Below are 21,530 nucleotides of genomic sequence, written 5' to 3' on the forward strand. Positions count from 1 at the left end.
CCAACCTCACGCTGCACCAGCAGACCCACAGCGAGGAGAGGCCTTTCGCCTGTACGGAGTGTGGCAAGGCTTTCCGCAGGAGCTCCACGCTGGCTGCGCGCTACCAGCGCCACAACGACCAGAGGCTGGCTGCTCAGCTGCCGGGCCTGGGGGAGGGCTCGCAGCCGGCTTGCTGCCCTCCTGGAGCATCAGCAAGTCCCCGACAGGCAGTGCTCCGCCGGGGGCAGGCCACGTGGGTGCAGCAGGGCATTCGTCTGGGATGGAGAGGAAGGCCGAGCCGGAGTGGGTCCCTACCCCACCCTCCAGCCCGCGTTGCCACAGGAGTGCGGCTTCTGGAAGCCCACTAAGTGGGCCTGGACACTCACCTCGGCTTCAGTCAGCCAAACGGGGGTGGGGCTGGGTTTTGTTTTCTTGCTCATCTATTTTCCAAATACTGACTTGTGATCAGAAAAAAAAATAATAGCTTGGTGTCATGATCTGGCCCTGTTTGCAAGAGTTCCAGCCACCCCGTGGGAGCTGGAGGGGCACAGAATCCCAGTGCCTGGCATGGGGACATGAGGAAGTCACTGGGACACGGGGTTTGGAAGTGATGCAGGGCTGGAGGGCTGGTGATGCTGATTCCAGGACTCAGGCAGAGTCCCAGGCTCCCGGCGGCACCTCAGGAGCCTCAGCTGGACTCGGTGTGCCCTGCCTTCCTCAGGCCTAAGGAAGAAGGTGCTCACTGGGAGACGCCCCCAAGGGCCTGCTGTCCTGGGAGCTCGTCTTAGCCACCACTGGTCACCATCAGCCTCACCCAACAGCGAGAACGCTGACGGGCTTCTGTGGCAGCTTACGAAACGTGATAGAAAGGAAGCTGTTAGGCCTGCGCCAAGCTGAGGGCCTGACCCGCGAATGCGTGTTTTTAATTAACACGTTTTCTTCCTAAATATAAACTTGATGTGGAGGATTTGGAAAAAGCAGAAACTTTACGAAAAGCAACATAAAAAAGTGCCCTTTGTCTCACTCTCCAGAAATCGATATTGTGATGTCTGTGGTGCTTTGTTGCTAATGCACAGTTACTGTTTTCGAAATTGGAGTTATGTTTTGCTTAGAGTTTTGTACCTACTGATTGGATGATGCCTGTGTGTTTGCCATCTCATGTGCTTTACTTAGCAACTCTCTCATTGTCAGACATCTGTCTTTTCCCCCACGGTGTCGTTGTTACCGTTAAGCCCACAGTGGGCATGTGCATGTTTGCCTGTGTCCCTGACTGCTTCCTTGGGGTTGAGGAGGGCTTCCAGGTCAGGGGTACTGGGAGTAGGGAGGGCCTGCTTTTAGTTGTATTAATCTTGAGAAATGCCTCTCTCGTGTTTATTTGCTTTTCTTGGCCTTTTCATGGGTGAGTTCCCAGTAGGCTCTTGTACCCATTTTTATTGGATTTGGAAGACCTCTGTGTTGAGTTCCAATCCCTTTCCCATGATATCCCCATTTCCTCAATTGTGACACAGACCACAGGTGTTTGGGTGGGGGTGGGAGGTAAGCTGTATCTTACAACGGAGGCAGTGATATATTACAAATATTTTCCCCAGTTCTTTCTTTCCTTTTAATAATGAGGGTTTTTTTAAAGATTTTTTTATTGAGGAAGGGGAACAGGACTTTATTGGGGAACAGGGTGTACTTCCAGGACATTTTTTTTCCAAATTAAGTTGTTGTCTTTCAATCTTAGTTGTGGAGGGTGCTGTTCAGCTTCAAGTTGTTGTCCTTTCAGTCTTAGTTGTGGAGGGTGCAGCTCAGCTCCAGGTCAAGTTGCCGATGCTAGTTGCAGGGGGCACAGCCCACCATCCCTTGTGGGAGTCAAACTGGCAACCTTGTGGTTGAGAGGACGCGCTCCAACTAACTGGGAGCCATCCGGGAGCTCAGCGGCAGCTCAGCTCAAGGTGCCCTGTTCAATCTTAGTTGCAGGGGGCGCTGCCCACCATCCCTTGTGGGACTCGAGGAATTGAACTGGCAACCTTGTGGTAGAGAGCCCACTGGCCCATGTGGGAATCGAACTGGCAGCCTTCAGAGTTAGGAGCATGGAGCTCCGATTGCCTGAGCCACCGGGCCGGCCCAATAATGAGGTTTTTAATACAAAAAATACAATTCCCCTGTGGCCAAAATATCTGTCCTGATATGATTAGAAAAGATTTCCTTCCACACCCTACGATTTTATAAAACGTTTTCTTTACTTTGGTTAAGTTACTAAAGTAAACGTATTTGTAGTAAAACAACAGCAAAACCTCAATGTAGAAATAGGAAATAAAAGCCCCCTTCCTTCTTCCTTACCCCCCAATCCCCTCCTTTCTTCCAGACACACCACCGTTAACAGTTTGGGTAGTTCATTCCTGTCTTCTCCTCTACATTTCAAGCAGCCAGTATACGTGTGTCTGTATTTTTACAAACAGGATGCTTCTGCACATATTTGCAATGACTTTTGATGTGTTTACTCACTGGGCTGAACTACAGTCCCCAGAATTCTCTTTCAGGTGGGTTCTGGACAAGGAAGGGAGGTGGCAGCCACTGTAGGTCACACACCTTCCCAATATTCAGACACTAACTTAGATAATACTGTGAAGGGATTTTGCAGATGTGATTAAAGTACCTAATCAATTGACTAAGTTAATCAAAGGGAGATGATCTTGGTGGGCCTGGCCTAATCAGCTGAATGGCTTTTCAAAGTTTAGGCTTCCCTGAGACTCCTGCCTGTGGAAAAGCATCAGCGGGTGGTCTTGCCCTCCTGAGTCACAGTTCTGAGGCCTTCGAGCTTGTTTAGCAGCCACCACGACTGACGGCTGCTTACTTCCTCCGTGTTCTGCTTCTTGGTTGGACCCTGACTGACCCACAACCTTCTGAACCTTGGCTTTCCCACAAGTACATGGAAGTGTCCTTCCATGCTGGGAGAAGCACAGCTACCCCATTCTCCGTGGTGTGGATGTGCCATTGGTGACAGTTGTTTCCGTATGAGTGGACATTGCATCGCTGTCCACACCATGTGCACACAATGCCATCATAAGAGTGTTTACATAAATCCTGGCTGTCATCACTTTCTGTAAATGTGAGAGCTGCGGCCTCAAAGGTTGAGACACTGTCTTCACAGGACTCGAGGTTTTGTGAGGCTTCAGTGTCTGGGCAATTCCAGGTCCCTGCCAGTGGTGGTCGCACAGCAGCCTAACCGTTTGTCCCCTCCTGCCTCTCCCTAAGAAAGGAAGGACTGTGGAACTGTGCCTCTTTGGGATTACAGTTTTACGACTTGTGTCTCTCCGCCTGGTCTCAAGAAAGAAGGGTTCGCAGTCAAAGACGAGTAAGATTCCTTACGGAAGGAAGAACTCAAGGCAGACGGGACCCCATTGAGACCCCTGATGAGCTGCTGTAAAATAAATGGAAAATAGCCTTGTCTCCCTTCCCCCTTGCTTGAGAAAAGCAGCTGCTGACTCTTGCTGCTCCCTCTCACCTAATTGTGAGAGAGGTCCATTAGATCTCACTCTTACTGCTCAGCTCATGGAATGGCTCATCACGAGAGACTTTCTCCCCCGCAGGAGGTACATACCACACCTTAGATATCATGGGACTGTATGCTTCAGTTGCTGTGGGACCTACAATTGGGCTCAAAAAGTATTTTTTAAATTTTGCAAGAGTTTCACAGGCCGTGCCTAAAATCATGTGATTCCTTTGCTTGTAATCAATAAATACAAACCCCCAGTCGACCCTATTTGGTGATCCAGTCTCTTGAGGCTGTGAGTCCCTTGGTCCTCTGTGATTTAACTGTATTTGAGTCTCTGTCTCTTTATTACAGTTTAACCCTCGCCGCCTCCCTCGTCTTCCCACGGCTTGTGTTGTGCAGGTCGCAACACCTGCCTCACTCCCTTCCCAACCTCCAATCTCAAGCCGGGGCTTCCATTGGCCAAACACAATTGGAAGCCAGTAGTCAGGAAAGTCCACTGACAGTTGACCTGGGCAGAGATGGAGTGCAGAGTGAGGAGAGAAGGCAAACCTGGGAGAGCAAATGTGAGCAGGAGGCACCGCCACCCATGACCGACGTGCTCTTCCGACGCTGCTTGCTGTGCTCTCATTGACTTTGAACATACCATGCTGTACTGCTCAGGGCTCCTCAAACTGCGCCTCTGAAAGTCAGCCCTTCGTCTGTCAGCTGTCCTGCGGCGAATACCCCAGACAGAAAAGTAGAGTCTGCTTTTGGGGGATGCCACATGTAAGATCCCTTAGGCTGTCTGGCGTTCTCCCCGTGTTCCCCAGGTCCCTGCAATCCACACGGGGCCTGAGCAGAGCGCCGTGTCCTCCCACTGGGGCCAAATCCCGCTTCGGCTGCTGGCGCTGTCCAAGGTGCTGAACCCCCGCCTGGCGCAGCCGAGAAGAGTGCGCTCTTACAAAGTAGTGTGGCCGGGGGCCGCAGCCAGGTTCCTATGTTCTCAGGGCTGTTTACAAGGTCCGAAATAAAGAGGACTCGGGTGATTCTGTGTGAAGAATGAGCAGAGAGAAGTGCTCCTGGGCTTTTCCTGTGCTGACACGTGGTCTTGTGGTACCCGTAGCGCCCCAGCACGGAGGGAAGGAGGCTGTGGCCAGCGTCGCCTCCTGCCCACCCCCATTACTCTGTCCCTACATTCATCTGCGAGCCTGTCTGTGGTGCAGCTACAACCCGTCATGACTTCCTCGCCTTTCTCTGCTTCTGGATGCCACTAATGGATTTCGGAACCTGTTCCTCACAGAAGCCACAAAATTGGAACCTCACCGAGATGGTGTGCAGTTCTTCTGCGTCAGACAGAAGACGGAAGTCTCTGTTTTCCTTAGGACCGAATATCCTGGAAAGTGCTGCCCCACAAACCATGTTCCTGGGCCAGTCCCCACAGTACGGTTGAAAGTGTGACAAAGAATGACACCCACCTCAATTCTCCACGGTGTCCTGTGTCCCAGACTTTGCCTCCTGTCAGTGTGTTCCTACTTCATCCCTCTTCCTCCTTGGGAAGGGTTCCGGCATTGCTATAGGAGGTTCCCCAACTGGGATCTGACCTCATGTTCCTGCATTTTATCCAAAAGAAGCTCCAAAGACGCTCCCTCCGTCTACACCCATTTCCCACCCCACTACACAGGCGCAGGCATGTCTAGAGTCCTCAGTCCACACTGGGGAAAATAAGACAAAACCGGGAAGGGCAGATACCTTCTCTTCTGAGTTAAAGGAAATACTGCAGCAATGAAGGAGTTTTCAGTTTTACATCAATGTTTGTGAATTTGAAAGTTCTCAAGTTGTCCTTAATTTGAGGAAATGGGGCAAAACAAAGCAAGAAAATAAGGTAGGGAACTAAAGGCGGTGTGACAGAGCTCACAGAAAAGCTGGGCTCTATGATAGTACATTTTAGCCAGGGGTGCAGCCTTTGCAGAAAGAGTGAGGAAGATCTGGACACTCTGAGGACCTCCTGCGGGACAGGTGAGGGTACAGTGATTTGGGTTCTGACCCAGGTGAAAGGAATCCTAGTACTCCCACCTTGCCAGCTGGGTGATGGTGACCCTCACCTCATGGGACTGTTGAGGACAAACGTACCACATAGTCAAAGAGTCGATGGATCCTATTCTTAGGACATGGAGCTGGAGAATGGAAGCTGATAAAGGTGGTGTCTAAGTTTCAGAAAGTTTGAAAGGAGGTAGCGGTGAGAAATGGCGTTAGTGGGAGGGAATGGATGAGGTCACAATAAAAGCCTATTTTTCAGCTCTGAATTTTTCCCCAATTTTTTTTAACTGGGGAAGAGAAGCAGAACTTTATTGGGGAACACTGTGTACTTCTGGGACTTTTCCAAGTCAAGTTGTTGTCCTTTCAGTCTTAGTTGCAAGGAGCGCAGCCCACCATCCCTTGTGGGAGTCGAGGAGTTGAACCAGCAAATTTGTGGTTGAGAGTCCACGCTCCAACCAACTGAGCCATCTGGCCACCCAGGAGCTGAGCAGCAGCTCATTGACTTCATTCTAGTTCCAGAGGGCGCAGCTCGCTGGCCCATGTGGGAATCGAACTGGCAGCCCCATTGCCCAGAGCTCACACTCTAATCAACTGAGCCACCCATCCACCCCTTTCCCAATGTTTTTTATTGTGCTAAAAGACACATAACATAATATTAATCATCTTACCCACTTTAAGTGTACAGTTTGATGGTACTAAGTAAATTAACATTGTTGTGCAACCATCCCCACCAATCATTTCCAGAACTCTTTTCATCTTGCAAAACTGAAACTCTGTCCCCGTTACACAATAACTCCCCATTCACCCCCTCCCAGCCTCTGGCAACCACCATTCTACTTTCTGTTTCTATAATTTTGACTGTTCTAGATACTTCATATAAGTGGAATCATACAGTATTGCCCTTTTGACTTATTCTACTTAGCATAATGTCCTCAAGTTTCATCCATGTTGTAATGTGTGATAGAATTTCTTTTTTTTTCATCTTTGCTTCCTTTTTTTTCTTTTTCCCCTTTTTCCGCCTCCCCCTTCCCCCAACTCCGGTTCAAGCCATTGTTCTCAGTGTAGTTGTGTAAGACACAGCTCTCTGGCCCATGCTGGTATTATGAGCCTTGCCCCCGCCTCCCCAGGCATTCGGTCGCCGGTTGGACGCTCACAGTGGCTCTCGCCGACTGCTGGCCGCTCACGCTGGCCACCGGCCACTCCTGGCAGCACATGGTAGCCAACGGCAGCCCACGGGCCACCCACGCTGGCCACCGGCCACTCCTGGCAGCACAGGGTAGCCCACAGCAGCCTACATCAGCCTATGGCAGCACACGCCGGCCTCCGGATTCTCGGAGCAGCCCAGCTCCAGGGAGAGCTGTTGTTCACAATCTTAGCAATAGAGGGCGCAGCTCACCGGCTCATGTGGGAATCCAACCGGAGATCTCAGCGTTAGGAAAGCCAGGCTCCAACCACTTGAGCCACTGGGCCGGCCCAGCATTTCTTTTTTGAGGTTGAGTAATATCCCATTGCATGACCAGACCACATTTTGTTTATCCTTTCATCCATCCATGGACACCTGGGTTGCTTCCACCTCTTGGCTATGGTGAATAATGCTGCCATGAACACGGAAGTGTAAATCTCTCTCTGAGTCCCTGCTTTCAATTATTTTGGGTATACACCCCGTAGAGGAATTGCTGGGTCATATGGTAATTCTGTTTAATGATTTGAGAATCCTCCATACTGTTTTTCACAGTGGCTGCACCATTACATTCCCATCAACAGTGAAAGAGGGTTCCAATTTCAACACGTGCTTGCTGACACTTGTTGTTTTCTGTTTTTATTTTTTTAATAGGAGCTATCATAATGGATGTGAGCTCTGACGTTTTTAAATTTGCAGTGTTCAAATGGACACTAATGGGAAGCAGCTTTCCTCTTGGAATAGAACCCAAAATTATTAGTGATGTTTGGTAAAGTGACTTTTGTAAAAGGTGCAGCTCTGAATCCCATTTCAGCCATGTTTTTCCATATTTGGTCTCCATCCCTCTTAAGTTTGAACCTCCATTCAGAGTGAAGGAAATGTTTCATTTCTGGAAACCTTCTTTTTCAGCTTTTGTTTTCCTTTAAAGAAAAATAAGCTTGCTGTCCCAGAGGTTAGTCGGTCTTTCCAACAAGTTTCTATCTATCGAAAATTGTGGTCTTTTTTGAGCACAGAAGAGATGCAGGACAGAAACATCAAAAGCTCTGCCTTGAGGGTCTCAGATTCGAGTAGGAGAAAACGCGCATACTAGACAGGAGTCAGGAATGGCAGGAGGTGGGCCCAGGACTGGTGATGATGAGGCCTCTGTGGCACAGGCCCTGTCACCCGGAGAACACCTGCGGTTTCCACAGTGCTACTCTGACACTCAACCCCACAGCTGGACATTCCTCCCAACCCACCTCCAACCGGGGGCACGGCCTGGGTCCGACGTCTCCGCAGTCCTGGTACCTTGAACATGCCCAGCGGGTGCCTTCTACTGTAGGAAAGCACGGGCACAGATCTAGTGGGGGGACCACTGCCCACCGGCTGATGATAGGAGTTGCGCGGGTCCCAGCCCTCTGGCTCCCCGCCAGCTTCACCGGGGTCCACGCCTCCCTTTCGCCTCCGGGGCCTCCACTACCCAGGCACACAGGTGCCCAGCCCGGATCCGGCCCCACCCCCTCCCCCAGCCTCCGGTCCCGCTCCTTCCCTGGGCCCTGGGCCCTGGCCCCTGGCCCATGGGATCGGGCCCCAACCCAGCAAAGACTTGGCCCCGCCCCACCCGACTCCTGCTCCGCCCTCCCTGGACTCAGTGTTTTCCCTCTGGCTCTGGCCCCGCCCCTTCTCCGAAGCTCAGGGGGCTGAACTGGGAACCACCGAGACGGCGGAGACTCCGAGCTGCCCAGAGGGGCCGGAAGTCTGCGTGACGGAGCGGGCGCGGGCGTCTAGGCCCGTTTCCGGCGTCGTCGCGCATTTGGAGCCTCCGGCGGTCCTCGGGGACGGTGAGTCGGACCGACGGCGGCGGGTGCTCCTATAGGCTGAGGTTCCGCATTGGACGCCGCCTCTTCCCGCTTCCGGCACTGCGGGTCCGGCGCTCCCTGGGCTTTTCCGCGGGGAAGCTCGGGTGGCCAGGGCGATTCGGCGAGGCCGTGAGCGCCTGGCGGGGAAGGTGGTCGCGCCGCGGTTGCCTTGGCTGGCGGAGCAGGCAGGCGTTTGGCGGAGTCCCGCAGGCCCGGCCGCCTGGCAGCCTCGCTGCCCGCAGGCCCCGGCCGCGGCCTTCCCTCCACCCTGTTCTTGGGGGATCCTTGCTTCACCTCCAGGCGTAACCACCCCTTCCAGGCCCCTCTTTTTCTCTCACTTACTGCTCCTTAGTGACAGTGGCCAAAAGGGCTGTGCCTTGGGTGGGGTAAGATGTTTGCCTTGTGAATTCTGGCAGCCGCTCAGGGCCTGCCCATCTCTACTGGGGACCCAGGATCCCGCGCTGGCAGCGGCACTCCAGGTGGGGGCCCACCCGACAGTGGTCACTGCTTCCCTGGTCAGCCTCGCCGTGCACACGGCCTGGGGCGTGTGCCCACAAGCCACTTTGTGAGGCAGAAGCTCCACTGGGCAGCCCACTTGTCATTCTGACCCACCAGGGAGATGTGTGGGGAGGGGAATTCCTGTATCCACTGGCATTTGCCCAACGCTACATTGTCAGGCTCCTGTCTTCCAACCTGCAGTCACACCATGCTTCCCCTGCCTGCCCCACTGGCTCCTTCCTTGCTCAGGCCCTTTTGCTGCCTGGAGTGCCTCCCCCGTGTCCATCACGGTGGCCTAGTTAGCTCCTCCGAGAAGTGACCCATCAGACCAAGTCAGGGTTTCCTCATTACGTGCTTTCAGCGATGTTAGTACAGGGTGCCATCATGGTTGTACTTTGCATTTATTTGTGTGGCTGTTTAACTTTTTCCCACTAAACTGTGCTGCATGAAGGCAAGAGTCTGTATGGTTTGCTCACTCCTGCACCCCTGCTTAGCTGAGCACCTGGTACATGTGGCAACCACCCCTAGGTGTTGTGGAGTGGTTCACAAACGCCACAGGCTCTGAAGGATGAGTGAGGCCTCAGGGGCAGATGCCCAGGTACTGTGGCCATTCTGGCCCCACCCCATGTCCCCACCAGAAGATACCTGGGGGTGGAAGTAAAGGATTGGAGAACATAATACCCCCTGGATTAGTCTAGACATCAGGGGTGGGACCTCAAGCATCCCGACCTCTGACCCTTTTCATAACTGCCCACAGGTCTCAGCCAGGACACATGGATGTTCATCCACCCAGCCTCATGGTAGGAGTCTGACAGCCTCCATCCCCAGGGTCCTGTGAGGGCCCTGCCTCCTCCTTGGCACCCACCCTGCCCCCTGCGCCTGAGCCTAGATCCTGTGTCCCCTCCCAGGCTCAGGTGTGCCTGTTCCCAAGGCAGTGAGCAAACCCCTACCCAGACTGGGGCCCGTCTGAGGGGAGGGTTGCAGATCACCGTGGTCTGGGTCCTTCCACCTCCTCTATACCGCACCACCCCTCTTGATTTTAGAGCCAAAGGGGCCTAGGGACTGTCTCGCCCAGCCCTGTGTTGCACGTATGTGCCTGAGACATGCCATGAGGCGGCGCCAGAATGGGGCTGGCACCCAGGGGTCCCTGGGGTGCTGGTGTGTGTCCTTTCAGGAAGCTGTGACGTTTGGTGATGTGGCTGTACACTTCTCGCGGGAGGAGTGGCAGTGTCTGGACCCTGGCCAGAGGGCTCTCTACAAGGAGGTGATGCTGGAGAACCACAGCAGTGTGGCCGGACTAGGTGAGGCTGTACCTCGGGTCCCCTCCTGCCTGCATCCTTGGTCAGCACCTAACTAGCCAGGCCTCTGTTAGAGGCCGTGTGGTCAGGCCCTCTCAGGCTAAATGGGGGCCTTGGGCCTGTGAATCTTTGTGGATCAGGGAGGGGTCATGGTGAGCCAGACAGGCTCAGCTTTGACTCACGTCAGGTGGTTTAATCCTCACAGGGTAGGTGGACTTCTGGGGGCCATGGAGACTCCTTTTTGTCTGGGCTAATAGATTGACTTGTAAGAAATAGAATCCAAGTTAGAAATAGCTTCTTTGCTATCTTTTTTAACTCCTAGAAGAATTCGTATAGATGGAATTAATTGAACTCTTAAGTTTTGGGTAAAATTCACCTGTAACACCATCTGGGCCTTGGGCCCTTAGGGAAGGAAGGTCTTGCTCCAACGCTCATATTTCTGTAGTCCATAAGGGTCTGTCCAGTTTGTGAATTTCTTGTGCTACTTTTCTCATTTCTAGTGTTACTAAAAGTTGACTTATTCATTTAGATTTTTAGTTTTTCCAGGCACGTATTTGTTCACAGTATTCTGATAAGTCTCTATTATGCTTGTTTGGTTTCCCTTCCTTACATTTTGACAGTGTTTTTCGCACTGTGTTGGCTTTAATCGGTTTTGCTCCAGGAACGTTGTGTTTTTCTTTCCAAAACCAGCTTTTGGTTTTGCTCAACTTTTTTTGTGGGGGTCTTTGTTTCCTTTTTATATAATCCTGCCTCTTGAATTTTTTTCGTTTGTGTTTTACCTTTCTTATTTCTAGTAAATGTGTTTAAAAATGTAAAATTCTGTCTTTAGGTACTGCTTTAGCTGCGTCCTAGTTGCCACTTGGTGATTGGTTACTTAATCCCCAAGCCCTGATAGTTTTCAGCTACCTGTGGCGTCTTGGTTGGGCGCATACTATGGTGTCGTGTGCACTGCCCCATGACGGCCTCTGTTTCTCTGGCAATGTCCCACGTGTGCTTGGAGGAAACACGTGTTTCCTGTTGAGTGTGGGGTCCTGCCCACACCTGAGGCCTTCTACCTGAGATCTCTGCCCTCCCTGCCCCCTCGGCCGGAAACCTGAGGGACACTCCAACCACGGGGCCCCTGGATAGGCTGGGAGCACACCACACTGCCGTGCCATGACATGGGGCTGGTGGCCCCAGAAGGTGGGTGCCAGGTGGGCACCCACAGGTCTCCACCACTCCCTAGTCTCCAGGGCTTTGTGCAAGGACGTGAGGCTGGGGGCAGCCGGGTGAGGGTTGGACCCTAGTGACTTCGGATTTAAAGTTCGTTTGTTGTTGATTTTTGTTGGTTTTGTCTTATTTCTTAACCACCCCTATCTTTTGGAGCATACCTGCCCTCTGAACCGACAGACGTGCTGGCAGTGCCTGGCTTTTCTCTTCTGGGGGTACAGCAGCCTATTCTTTGTGGACTCTTTGGTGACAGAGTCCCCTGGGGATTCTGGCCCTGCGGCAGACAGGGATGGGCTGGAAGTCACAGCTTCCTTCGCTGTCCTGCCTCAGCAGCTGGACTGAGTGGACGGAGAGGCCTGCGTGCCCCCTTCAGAAGCTGTCCTGTGCCCCCGCAGCCCCCACCCCTTTACTCCTGGAAGCCAGGGGTGCTGAGCCCTGGGCTGCATCCCTAGCCATGCCAGTTTGGTATCCTTGTTTGCCACCTCGACAGCAGGATTTCTGGTCTTCAAGCCTGAGCTGATCTCCCGGCTGGAGCAGGGGCAGGAGCCGTGGGTCCTCGACCTGCAGGGAGCGGAGGGGAGAGAGGCACCAAGGACCCCCCAGACAGGTGAGGCTTGGCTCTGTGGCACAGATCCTGTGCCCAGTGAGAGTTGAGGGTGGGAGCTGAAGGCGGAGGGCAGGTCCTCGGGGTGGGCCTGTGGATGGAGCAGAGACAAATTGCAGGCTAACTGGGGAGAGACTGAACTGCAGAGAAGCAAGGACGCAAAACACCTGTGCATTACGGCAAAAGGGAGCTTGTTTTTAGAGCCACATTTTGTTCAGTTTCTAATTTTGCCAACATTCTTCCTAAGCTGAGGTACAAACATGGTGTAAGGGAAGCGGTAAGTTTGGTTCTGAGCCTCTTCTCCATCCCCAAGACAATCACACTCCCTCCAGAACTTCTTGGGGCCCCGGTGACCCCAGCCTCTCAGGTCAGGCTCGGGGCTGCTGTGACAGCACCACAAACTGGAGGCCTGAGTCAGCAGAGATGACTGTCTCAGTCCTATAGCCCGAGGTCCGAAACTAAGTCTTCAGCAGGCTCGTGTCCCCTCTGAAACCCGTCCAGCTTCTGGTTGCCTGGGGGTTCCTTGGCTTCTGGCCACTTCCCTCCATTCCTCCACTGTCATAGTGCCTTCTCCCTGTGTGTCTGTCTTTCCAAGGACACCAGTCAGATTGGATGAGGGCCCTCCATGATTGGTGTGACCTCAGCTTAACTAACTCCAGCTCAGTGGTCCTGATTAAACAAATTTGTATTCTGAGCTCCTGGGGCTGGAGCTTCACACCTTTTGGAGCACAATCGGCCCTTAATGGGCACCTACCTCCTCATGGTGTTGGCTCCCTCCGGGCTCATGTCAGGGGTGCCGTCGCCACTGGCCTATCTGAGCCTCCCCAGCAGACACATCGCCCAGTTGAGTCAGGGAGGTGGGCTTGCTCGCATCTTCACCACAGGGAGAAAATCCAAATTACCCCCCACTCCCCGCAGCTGCCATTTCCCATCACTGCCCAGGACAGGGCCTGTCCCCACATGCGTCTCTAGGGCTGCGTGGAATCAAGTAGGAGAACCAGAGCTGTGACAGTGAATGGTTGTGCTTTTCCTTCCTGAAAGGGTCCAGAGGCGTCCTCAAAACAGGCGACTGAGTGTCTGAGCCTGTTCACACGCCATGTGCGGGAGGCGCTGCAGCTGTATGCAGGTTGTCAGGAACCTTGAGCCCAGCCCCCAGTGCGCTTGCCTCCAGAGCTGAAGGCCCTGCCTTCTGTTTTGCCCGTTTATGATCTCTCCTGGAAAGGAGTTAAGGTATCGACTGGCCCAGCTGAAACCCAGCCACCTGTTAAATATTGCCAAGGTGGAGGAGAGCTTTTAGAAAGGGCGCCCTGGCAGACAAGCAAGTTCATGTCGGCAGTCCCTTAGCTCAGCGGCTTATGTGCTGTGAGTGGTCTCTGCAGTTGAGACCTGGAGCCGTTCACTGGCCTGAGCGTAGGGCAGGGCAGGGCACGGCACAGCCTTGTGCCTGAGCTTTTGTGGGACATGTGAGGAAAACACAAACACCTGGAGATACGATTTTGCCGGCTGGTGCAGCAGGTACCCCGGGATTGGCTCGGAGTGGCAAGAGAGGTCAGGGCCTGCAGCTGTGCCCCCATCACCGTCACCACGGTCCCCAGAGCGCCCAGCCCTCTGGGCTTCATCACAGTCCCCGAGGGCTCCATGGGAAGTGTTACAGCCAGCGTGATGGCTGCAATGGGAGAGTTTGCCGAGGGCTGACTTAGGTTTCACCCATTTGCGGCTGAGGGGCTCAGCACACATCGGGTGTGGTGGATGCCAGCAGTGGGAGGCCAGGTCGTGTGACAACACTTGGGCTTGTTGACCGGTGCTTGTGGAAGTTGGGCCCTGTGTCCCCACAGGCTGCGCGACAGCCTGTTCTCAGGCATGGCTGGAACAAGCAGATCCTGGAAGCTTTGTGTTTTCTCAGGTAGGAACTTTAAGGGCACCTGGGGTTATCCTAGGGATGTGGCCTTGATTAAGGGTGAGGAGAGTGTCTTTGTCAGAGGAGGCCGCCACTGGCAGTTGGGACAGGAAGAGACGGGCTATGCTGTGTGCCTAAAGGGAGGGAGCGTGGGGCAAGCCGTTCCCGCCGGGCATGCCGTACAGGGAGGTGGGGCCTTTGTCCTGTAACTGCTCCTTACACACTGGGTTCCAGGAGCCTGAGGGAGGCTGCCCGGAGCAGCCGGCGGGTTTGTGCTGGCCTCGTCCTGCAGCTGTGCTGTGGCCACTTGGCTCTGTGTGCAGCAGGAAGCCTGGGGCTTGTGGCTGGTTCGGCAGTGAGGTGTCCCCTCCTGCTTCTGTGGCCATCCATGGGGGGGCCTCTGCATCCAAGCTCCCAGTCTTAATAGAGGGTGGCCCAGGTGGGGCCAAGTAATTCAACTCCATGTGGTTGCTTGCACCTGGTGAGCAGCTTTGTGAGATTGTGTTTGTGCAGAAAGATGGTGAAGACCAGGTGGGAGGTGTCCCACATCGTAAGGCCACAGAGCCATTGCACGGGTGTGTGGGGGAACAGACTTTGGCCCATTCCCAAATCTCTCATTAGCTGTGTAACTGTGAGTGAGTTACTTAACCTCTCTGAGCCCCAGACCACATATCTGGGTTGTCGTGAAGTCTAGTGGAAGAACGAGCGGGAACTGTCCTGTGCCCAGTGCACGGCAGGTTCTTTCTCACACACGCCAGGACTGACAGGTGCAGGGGCCTGCGGGGCATGGTGACTGGGCCCTGCCTTCAGTGTGGGCTGGTGGCCTGCTCATGCCCTGGATGGGATCAGGGATGATGGGGTCTGACTTACGCAGAGGTGCTTCCTGGGATTGCAGAGTGGGGAGGAGGCTGACGCTTACTTGGAGAGTCCAGAGGGAAAGTGGACACCAGGAAGGCCTGGTGGGGGGCAGGCAGGGGTAGGAAAACCCCCCAGAAGCCCAAGGGAAGAAGTCTGTGTGGGCCAGTGGGTGTGGCAACTCAGAAGCTGAGGGGCAGACTGGCAAGAGGCACAGTCAGCTGCGAGTTGGGGGGAGGGGATTGTTGGCATCTGTAGGAAGCTGAGCTCAGGCCTGGGGTCCTGCTCAGAAGCCCAGCCAGCAGACAGCACAGTGCCCATCCTTTGGGGCCCACCCCCTGTATACCGCTCCTCAGCAACTCTCAGCCTCGTCTTTCTCAGCACCTGCCCATCCCTCCATTCGTACTTTGAAATCACTCTGTAATTCTCACTGCCCACCTCTGGATATGGTGGCCTCCACCCGCTCAACCTAATGCCTTCTCGCTAAACTTCCCGCCCTCTCAAGCTCACTTTGTGGGCTTTTCCTCACCCCACCCCCCATCCCATAGGATGAACCTGTCTGCAGATGTTACGTCCTCAAGGGAGGGTGGCTCTGAGCTCTCTGCCAAGCACACAATATTTGTAGGAATGCGTAAAGCAGAAGTTTGAATGGAACCAAATTTTGAAAATTGTCAAAAGTGTCCATTTCTCATAGTGTCTTCCCATGCGGGGTGTCCTGGGAGGCAGTTCAATTCCCAGGAATGACCCTACCCCCACCCCACCCCACCCCACCCCAGGCCATTATCTTTCCCCTGAGCACAGGGGATAAGGAGCGTTGCCCTGCCTGTTTGTTTCAGGTTCTACGATTAGTACTGAGGATGAGCAGGCCCGAGAGGATGCGGATGCTCTACAATCAGAATCCCCTGCAACGATGTTCAGAATTGCCCCACGGGCTTGTCCTCGGAGTCCTGGCTCTGGAGACACCTCAGATTCTGAGGTCTGGACAGAGAGTGAATCTAGCTCCCTCTTCAAGAAACACCGCTTGAACATGGGGACGGTGGCCCCCAGGAAGACTTTGGCCGAGGAGGATATGCAGGGACATGGTGAGCTGGGAAGTCAGCCAGATAGACGCCAGGGGGGCACTGCAGAGGCAATGTCCCAAAGATGTGATGTGTGTGGCAGGACGTTTGGGTCCACGTCGGCTGTTGCTCTGCCTCAGGAAATTAACACACAGAAGAAACCTAACCGATGTCAAGAGTGCCAGAAAAAGTTACCCGATTGCCTGCAGGGAAAACACCAAGGGACCTGCCGTGGAGAGAAGCCTCACGAGTGTGAGGAGTGTGGGAAAGCCTTCCGGTTGTGCTCACAGCTCAATCAGCACCAGAGAATCCACACCGGAGAGAAGCCGTTCAAGTGCATTGAGTGTGGAAAAGCCTTTCGCCTGAGCTCCAAACTCATTCAGCATCAGCGTACTCACACAGGGGAGAAGCCCTACAGGTGTGATGAGTGTGGGAAGGCCTTTGGTCAGAGCTCCAGCCTCATCCACCATCAGAGGGTCCACACGGGAGAGAGGCCCTACGGCTGCCGCGAGTGTGGGAAGGCCTTCAGCCAGCAGTCCCAACTGGTCAGACACCAGCGGACGCACACGGGAGAGAGGCCCTACCTGTGCCGGGAATGCGGGAAGGCCTTCAGCCAGAGCTCCACGCTGGCACAGCACCAGCGTGTGCACACAGCGGGGAACACCCCAGTCCCAAGAACCCTGGGCAGCACCAGCCTCGCCCACCCGAGAACTCATGCAACTGAAAAACCGTTTAAGTGTAACGAGTGTGGAAAGGCCTTCAGGTGGGTCTCCCGCCTCAGTCAGCACCAGCTGACTCACACTGGAGAGAAGCCTTACAAGTGCAACAAGTGTGCGAAAGCCTTCGGCTGTAGCTCACGGCTTATTCGCCACCAGAGAACTCACACTGGAGAAAAACCATTTAAATGCGAAGAATGTGGGAAAGGCTTTGTCCAGGGCTCACACCTGATTCAGCACCAGAGAATCCACACTGGAGAGAAGCCCTATGCGTGTGGTGATTGTGGGAAAGCCTTCAGCCAGAGCTCTAGCCTCATCTACCACCAGAGGATCCATAAGGGAGAGAAGCCATACGGCTGCCTGGAGTGTGGGAAGGCGTTCAGCATGAGCACGCAGCTCACCATTCACCAGCGGGTCCACACGGGGGAGAGGCCCTACAAATGTGGTGAGTGTGGGAAGGCCTTCAGCCAGAACTCTACCCTTTTCCAGCACCAGATAATCCACGCCGGGGTGAAGCCGTACGGGTGTGGTGAGTGTGGGAAAGCCTTCAGTCGGAGCTCATATCTCATCGAGCACCAGAGGATACACACACGAGCCCAGTGGTATCACGAGTACGGCAATACCCTGGGAGGTCTTACCCAAGTGAGCCGTAAAAAAGTCAACACCGTGAAGAAACTACACAGATGTAGTGAATGTGAGAAAATATTCAGGTGGCGCTCGCATCTAATTATACATCAGAGAATTCACACTGGAGAGAAACCTTATAAATGTAATGAGTGTGGCAAAGCCTTTAACCGGAGCTCAAGGCTCACTCAGCATCAGAAGACTCATGTGGGGTAGACCGTTCGGCTCGTGTGAGCGGTAAACCCACAGCCTTAACCCGTCGGCTTCTCACGGGGTCGTTTATATGACGTGAACTTGGAATGTGCTGCAGACCCCTGTGCACAGTGTCTGTTTACTGGCATGTTCGACCTCGGCCCGTTCAGTAAAGCCTGTGTCCCCATCGGGGCCACACGGAGAGCCCCCAGCTCACGGCAGCTGCCTGCCGCACCCTCAGCAGTAAGGGTGGCAGTGCTAGCGGGAGTCCGAGTCGTGCCTTCTTCAGCTGCCCCTTCTCCTTGGACTGCACCCCATCAGAGCCACTGGGAGTCCCCGGGTCCCGTGCAGCTTCTCTGGAGAGGCTGGTCAGTGCTGTTCTTCCTGTGCTGAGCGCGGGCCAGTGCCAGCAGTCCAGAAATGGTGCCTGGGCCCAGGGACATCACCCTTGCTCTGCTCCCCACACCCAGAGCCCGCCTGTTTGTCTGAGCACGGTCATCTGGCAGCTGTATGCCCCACACTGACACCTAGAGCCAGTCCCTAGCCGCGGCTGCGTGTAGGAGCGGCTCCTGGTAGCCCCACCGGGGGCCAGGGAGTGTCTTGTTTACCTCCACTTAACCAGATTTCCCAGACGGCCTGCCACAAACTGCCAGACTTGGAGGCAGGCTGCACTGGAGTCAGCATGGTCACATGGGTTCCCCTCACCCCTAGGGCCTATGGGGCGATGCCAAGGGCCCTGATGGGTGCTGTGCCCAGGGCATTGAGGAACTGCTTGGGGGACTCGCCGTGAGTCCCCAGTGAGCTGGCAGGGCGGGGGCATCACCTCATCCCTCAGGTTTTGTCTGCCGACTTGGCCTTGAGTGGCCCAGGTGACAAGTAGGGCCACCTGGCGTTCAGGGCACGCACAGTAGAATGTGCAGAAAGGTGGCCAGTCCCAACGGTCTGCCCTGTGGACTGAGGCTTTCTTAGCTGAACTTGAGTCAGCCACTCTGGTTAATCTGACCGGTGGGCTGGGACCATGTCCATTCACTGTGGCTCTCACAGCATCTGATTAAGGTCTTGCAGCTGCAGGATGACAGTGACCTGCCACGCTGACCACAGCCCCACCCACTGCCTTGGACTCACCCACTGTGAACAAGTTCCAGGCCATGGTCACTCGCTGGGTCACTGTCCAGGACCACCCACTCGGGATCTGCCGATATTGGTGTCATTGTCAGTAATCGTTGTGGCAGCGTCTGACAGAGGTCTCCAGCCCAGTGCAGAGGCCCGTTTCTCCCACATGTACACAGGTAGCCCAGAGGAACACGGGTTGCTTCAGGATCTATTACGAATGACACTTGATTTGGGTCACCATCACACTGGTTTGGTTACGTCCACAGGCAGGTCCCCAACACCTTGCAGCCTCAATCGCCATGCACAGACAGCCTGTAGCAGGTTATGGATTTGTGTCGGGTGAAGTAAATGATGGCCCCAGCGTTTGCACCAGGAGATTCCAGAGCCTTCCGGCAGCGTCAGGAGCAGCTGAGTTCAAGACAGCCAAGTCGATGTGAGTTTCTGTGTGTCCAGCTCATGGATGGGGATCTTAGCCCTACAGCAGGTCACCTAACTGCCAGCCAGTGCCCGGATACCATGCAGCTAGTGCCCACTTCCATCACGGCAGCCCCGCCCCTCCAGTCGTCCCCTCCTCCACCCAGAACTTGTGTCCGGAAGAGTCACTGCAAGAGGAGCAGGATCTTCCATGAGTGGTGCCGAGGCTATGGATACGTGTCCCCACCTTGGCCACTGTGTTTACCCAGGTGGTCATCGGGTTGTCAGCCCTGCACATGTGGACGGGGTGTCGTATGTGAATGGACCAAGAATGTTTTAGGCCACCCGACAATGGGATGGTGCATGGACAGGCCACATTCCTGCCACCTGCCTGCACTTGGTCCTATCTTCGCTGGAGGGTCGTGCGTCGGATCCCGCCTCCCTCGCTGCCTCCTCGGTAATGGTGGGACAAAGGGGCGAAACAGCGTGTGGACTCGTCCATGCTCCAGCCTGGGTGTGACAGGCTCTCCACGAATGGTAGCCGCAGGCCAGGCAAGAAGGGCCTGAGGCTTCAACTTTACCTCTGCTTCAGCACCCGGGTCTGCTTTGGATTGCTGTGGTCCCAGATCATGGGTCTGGCAGACGGCCTGTGGGCCACACGCAGCCTGTGGCCGCTTATGTGTGGCGTGCTCGTCAATGCCAAGGCCACTAGACGGGGTGGCTGTGATGCCAGTTCCCATGCGAGTTGGTTCCTGCAGGCACAGCCACCAAACCCCAGCTGGGCTTCCGGACAAGGCAGCTGCTGGCACTGTGGCCAGTCTCTGTGTTTCGCTTCTACGTCTGAAAACCTCCCTGAGCGCCTAACCACTTTCAGTTTTGCACCGCCGGTTTCTAATCCATGTTTGCTCAAATAATCCCTTTGAATTTTTAATGTACCTCAGTTTACCTTTTAACAGACCTAAGAACGGTTTTTACATTTTTACATGGTTGGGGGAATAAACAAAAGACTATTTTGTGAGATTTGAAAATTATAGTGAAATCAGATTTTGGTATGGGACAATAAAGTTTACGGGAACACAGTTGGCCCACTTTGCGTGTTGCCTCCAGCCCTTTCTTGCTACAAGAGCCAAGTTCACCACACTGGCCACGGTTGCCTCATGAACCTCTCAAAGCGCTGCAGCCTTTGAGAAGCTATTTTCCTCTCAACTGTTAGTATGGTTTGTTCACCAAAATGTCCAGTACAACTGAGAAGTCCGTGGAAATAACCCTGGGTCCTCCATGCCAGGTGACATTCCCAGCTGTACAAGTATAGGAAGAGGGTCCCTTAACTGCGGCCACGTGAAAGCTGCATGGGGCCCATGGGCTGCTGGGCGGGACATTGTCAGGTCTGAGATCTCAGGAATGCACGGAAAGTGTCTGTACCACCTGTGCTGGGGGCTCTTACAGGACACGTCGCTGCTGCTTGTGGGGTCGTGCGAGTGTTGGCAATATTCAACTTTCAAGCTGTATTTCCCAATTAGGCCTTTAGTGAATATGACAGTAAGCTCATTTTAAGAATTTCCAGGACTCTGTTTCAGCTGTTTTAAAATACTTGGGAGTCAGTCAAGTAAACCCGTGATTTTGATCTGAAATGGCTTTTGTTCTGAATCACAGGTTAAGCTTTCACTTGAGATGTTGGATTGGAACTGGTGAGCTTGCTGGAAGTATCGCAAAGAGGGTGGGGGGGCAGAGCTCTGCTGGGTTAAACGTCCCTGTACCCCAGTACGTGTGGCTGCCCCTCAGCCAGGAATGTTTGGTGAGTGAATGAACGATGCATTAGGAGAGCATCCAGGCTTTGAAGGCAAGAAGTCAGAGACGCACAGATGAGAGGAACTCCTGGCACGAGTAGCTTCCATGGAGGTTAAATAAGGTCAACAAAAATGAAGTAATTTTCCAGGTGCAAGTGACCATTCTTTGTGCAATGCCTTGTGGAGGCCTGAGGACAGGCAGATGGGGCTGGCCCCTGTCCCCAAGTCCAGGTCCTTGGTAGAAACCGAGCACAGATGAGGGTAGACAGTCCCTCTGCAGCCTGGGGGAGTCCTGCAGGCGCACAGTCTGCCCACCCCAGCTTGGTGAAAACAGCCCGTAGCAGTTTTGTACGGCTCTGGAGCTAAGAATGGTTTTTAAATGGTTGAAAATAAAATTTCAGTGCCTGTAAAAGGTTTTTATTGGAACGTAATCATGCCCATTTGTTTACACGTTGTCTGGCTGCTTTCAGGCTATGGTGGCAGAACTGACAGAATTGTTATGTCACGGAGATTACATACTTCCTGAGTTTTAGGACGTGGGTGACAAGGGCTACCATGTTGGCATGCAGGTCTGCTCCACAGCTGCCTTGTCCCAGCTCCAGGAGCCAGCAGTCCCATTGTGTCTCATGAAAGCCACTTAACACCTGTATCCTGACCTGTCTTGTGTCACTATATGCTTGTGCAGCCCTCCTTGAGACAAGCACGTAGGGCTCCAATTGGGGCAAACCCAGAATTTACAACATCGGCCGTCAGGGGCTTACCTGGGATCCA

At 54.0% G+C, this 21,530-nt stretch overlaps 1 protein-coding gene across 11 annotated transcripts; it reads left to right on the top strand.

The window, feature by feature from the left end:
• The first annotated feature begins 8,355 nt into the window (after positions 1-8,355).
• ZNF7 (zinc finger protein 7) lies at positions 8,356-20,051 on the top strand. 11 transcript variants are annotated; one of them, XM_074316559.1, is made up of 6 exons: positions 8,439-8,476; positions 9,521-9,590; positions 9,750-9,792; positions 10,167-10,293; positions 11,990-12,106; positions 15,692-20,051. In XM_074316559.1, the coding sequence occupies exons 2-6, from the start codon at positions 9,583-9,585 to the stop codon at positions 17,467-17,469; spliced, it is 2,073 nt and encodes a 690-aa protein (XP_074172660.1). In that variant the 5' UTR covers positions 8,439-8,476; positions 9,521-9,582; the 3' UTR covers positions 17,470-20,051. The 11 variants fall into 11 exon arrangements, with proteins under 11 accessions (XP_019572658.2, XP_074172659.1, XP_074172662.1 ...); XM_074316557.1 differs by having other exon boundaries at positions 8,456-8,476; positions 10,134-10,293; XM_019717107.2 differs by lacking the exon at positions 9,521-9,590 and having other exon boundaries at positions 8,391-8,476.
• The last annotated feature ends 1,479 nt before the right edge of the window (positions 20,052-21,530 follow it).

The sequence above is a fragment of the Rhinolophus sinicus genome, linkage group LG12, assembly GCF_036562045.2.
Source record: "Rhinolophus sinicus isolate RSC01 linkage group LG12, ASM3656204v1, whole genome shotgun sequence".
Classification (NCBI taxonomy): Eukaryota; Metazoa; Chordata; class Mammalia; order Chiroptera; family Rhinolophidae; genus Rhinolophus; species Rhinolophus sinicus.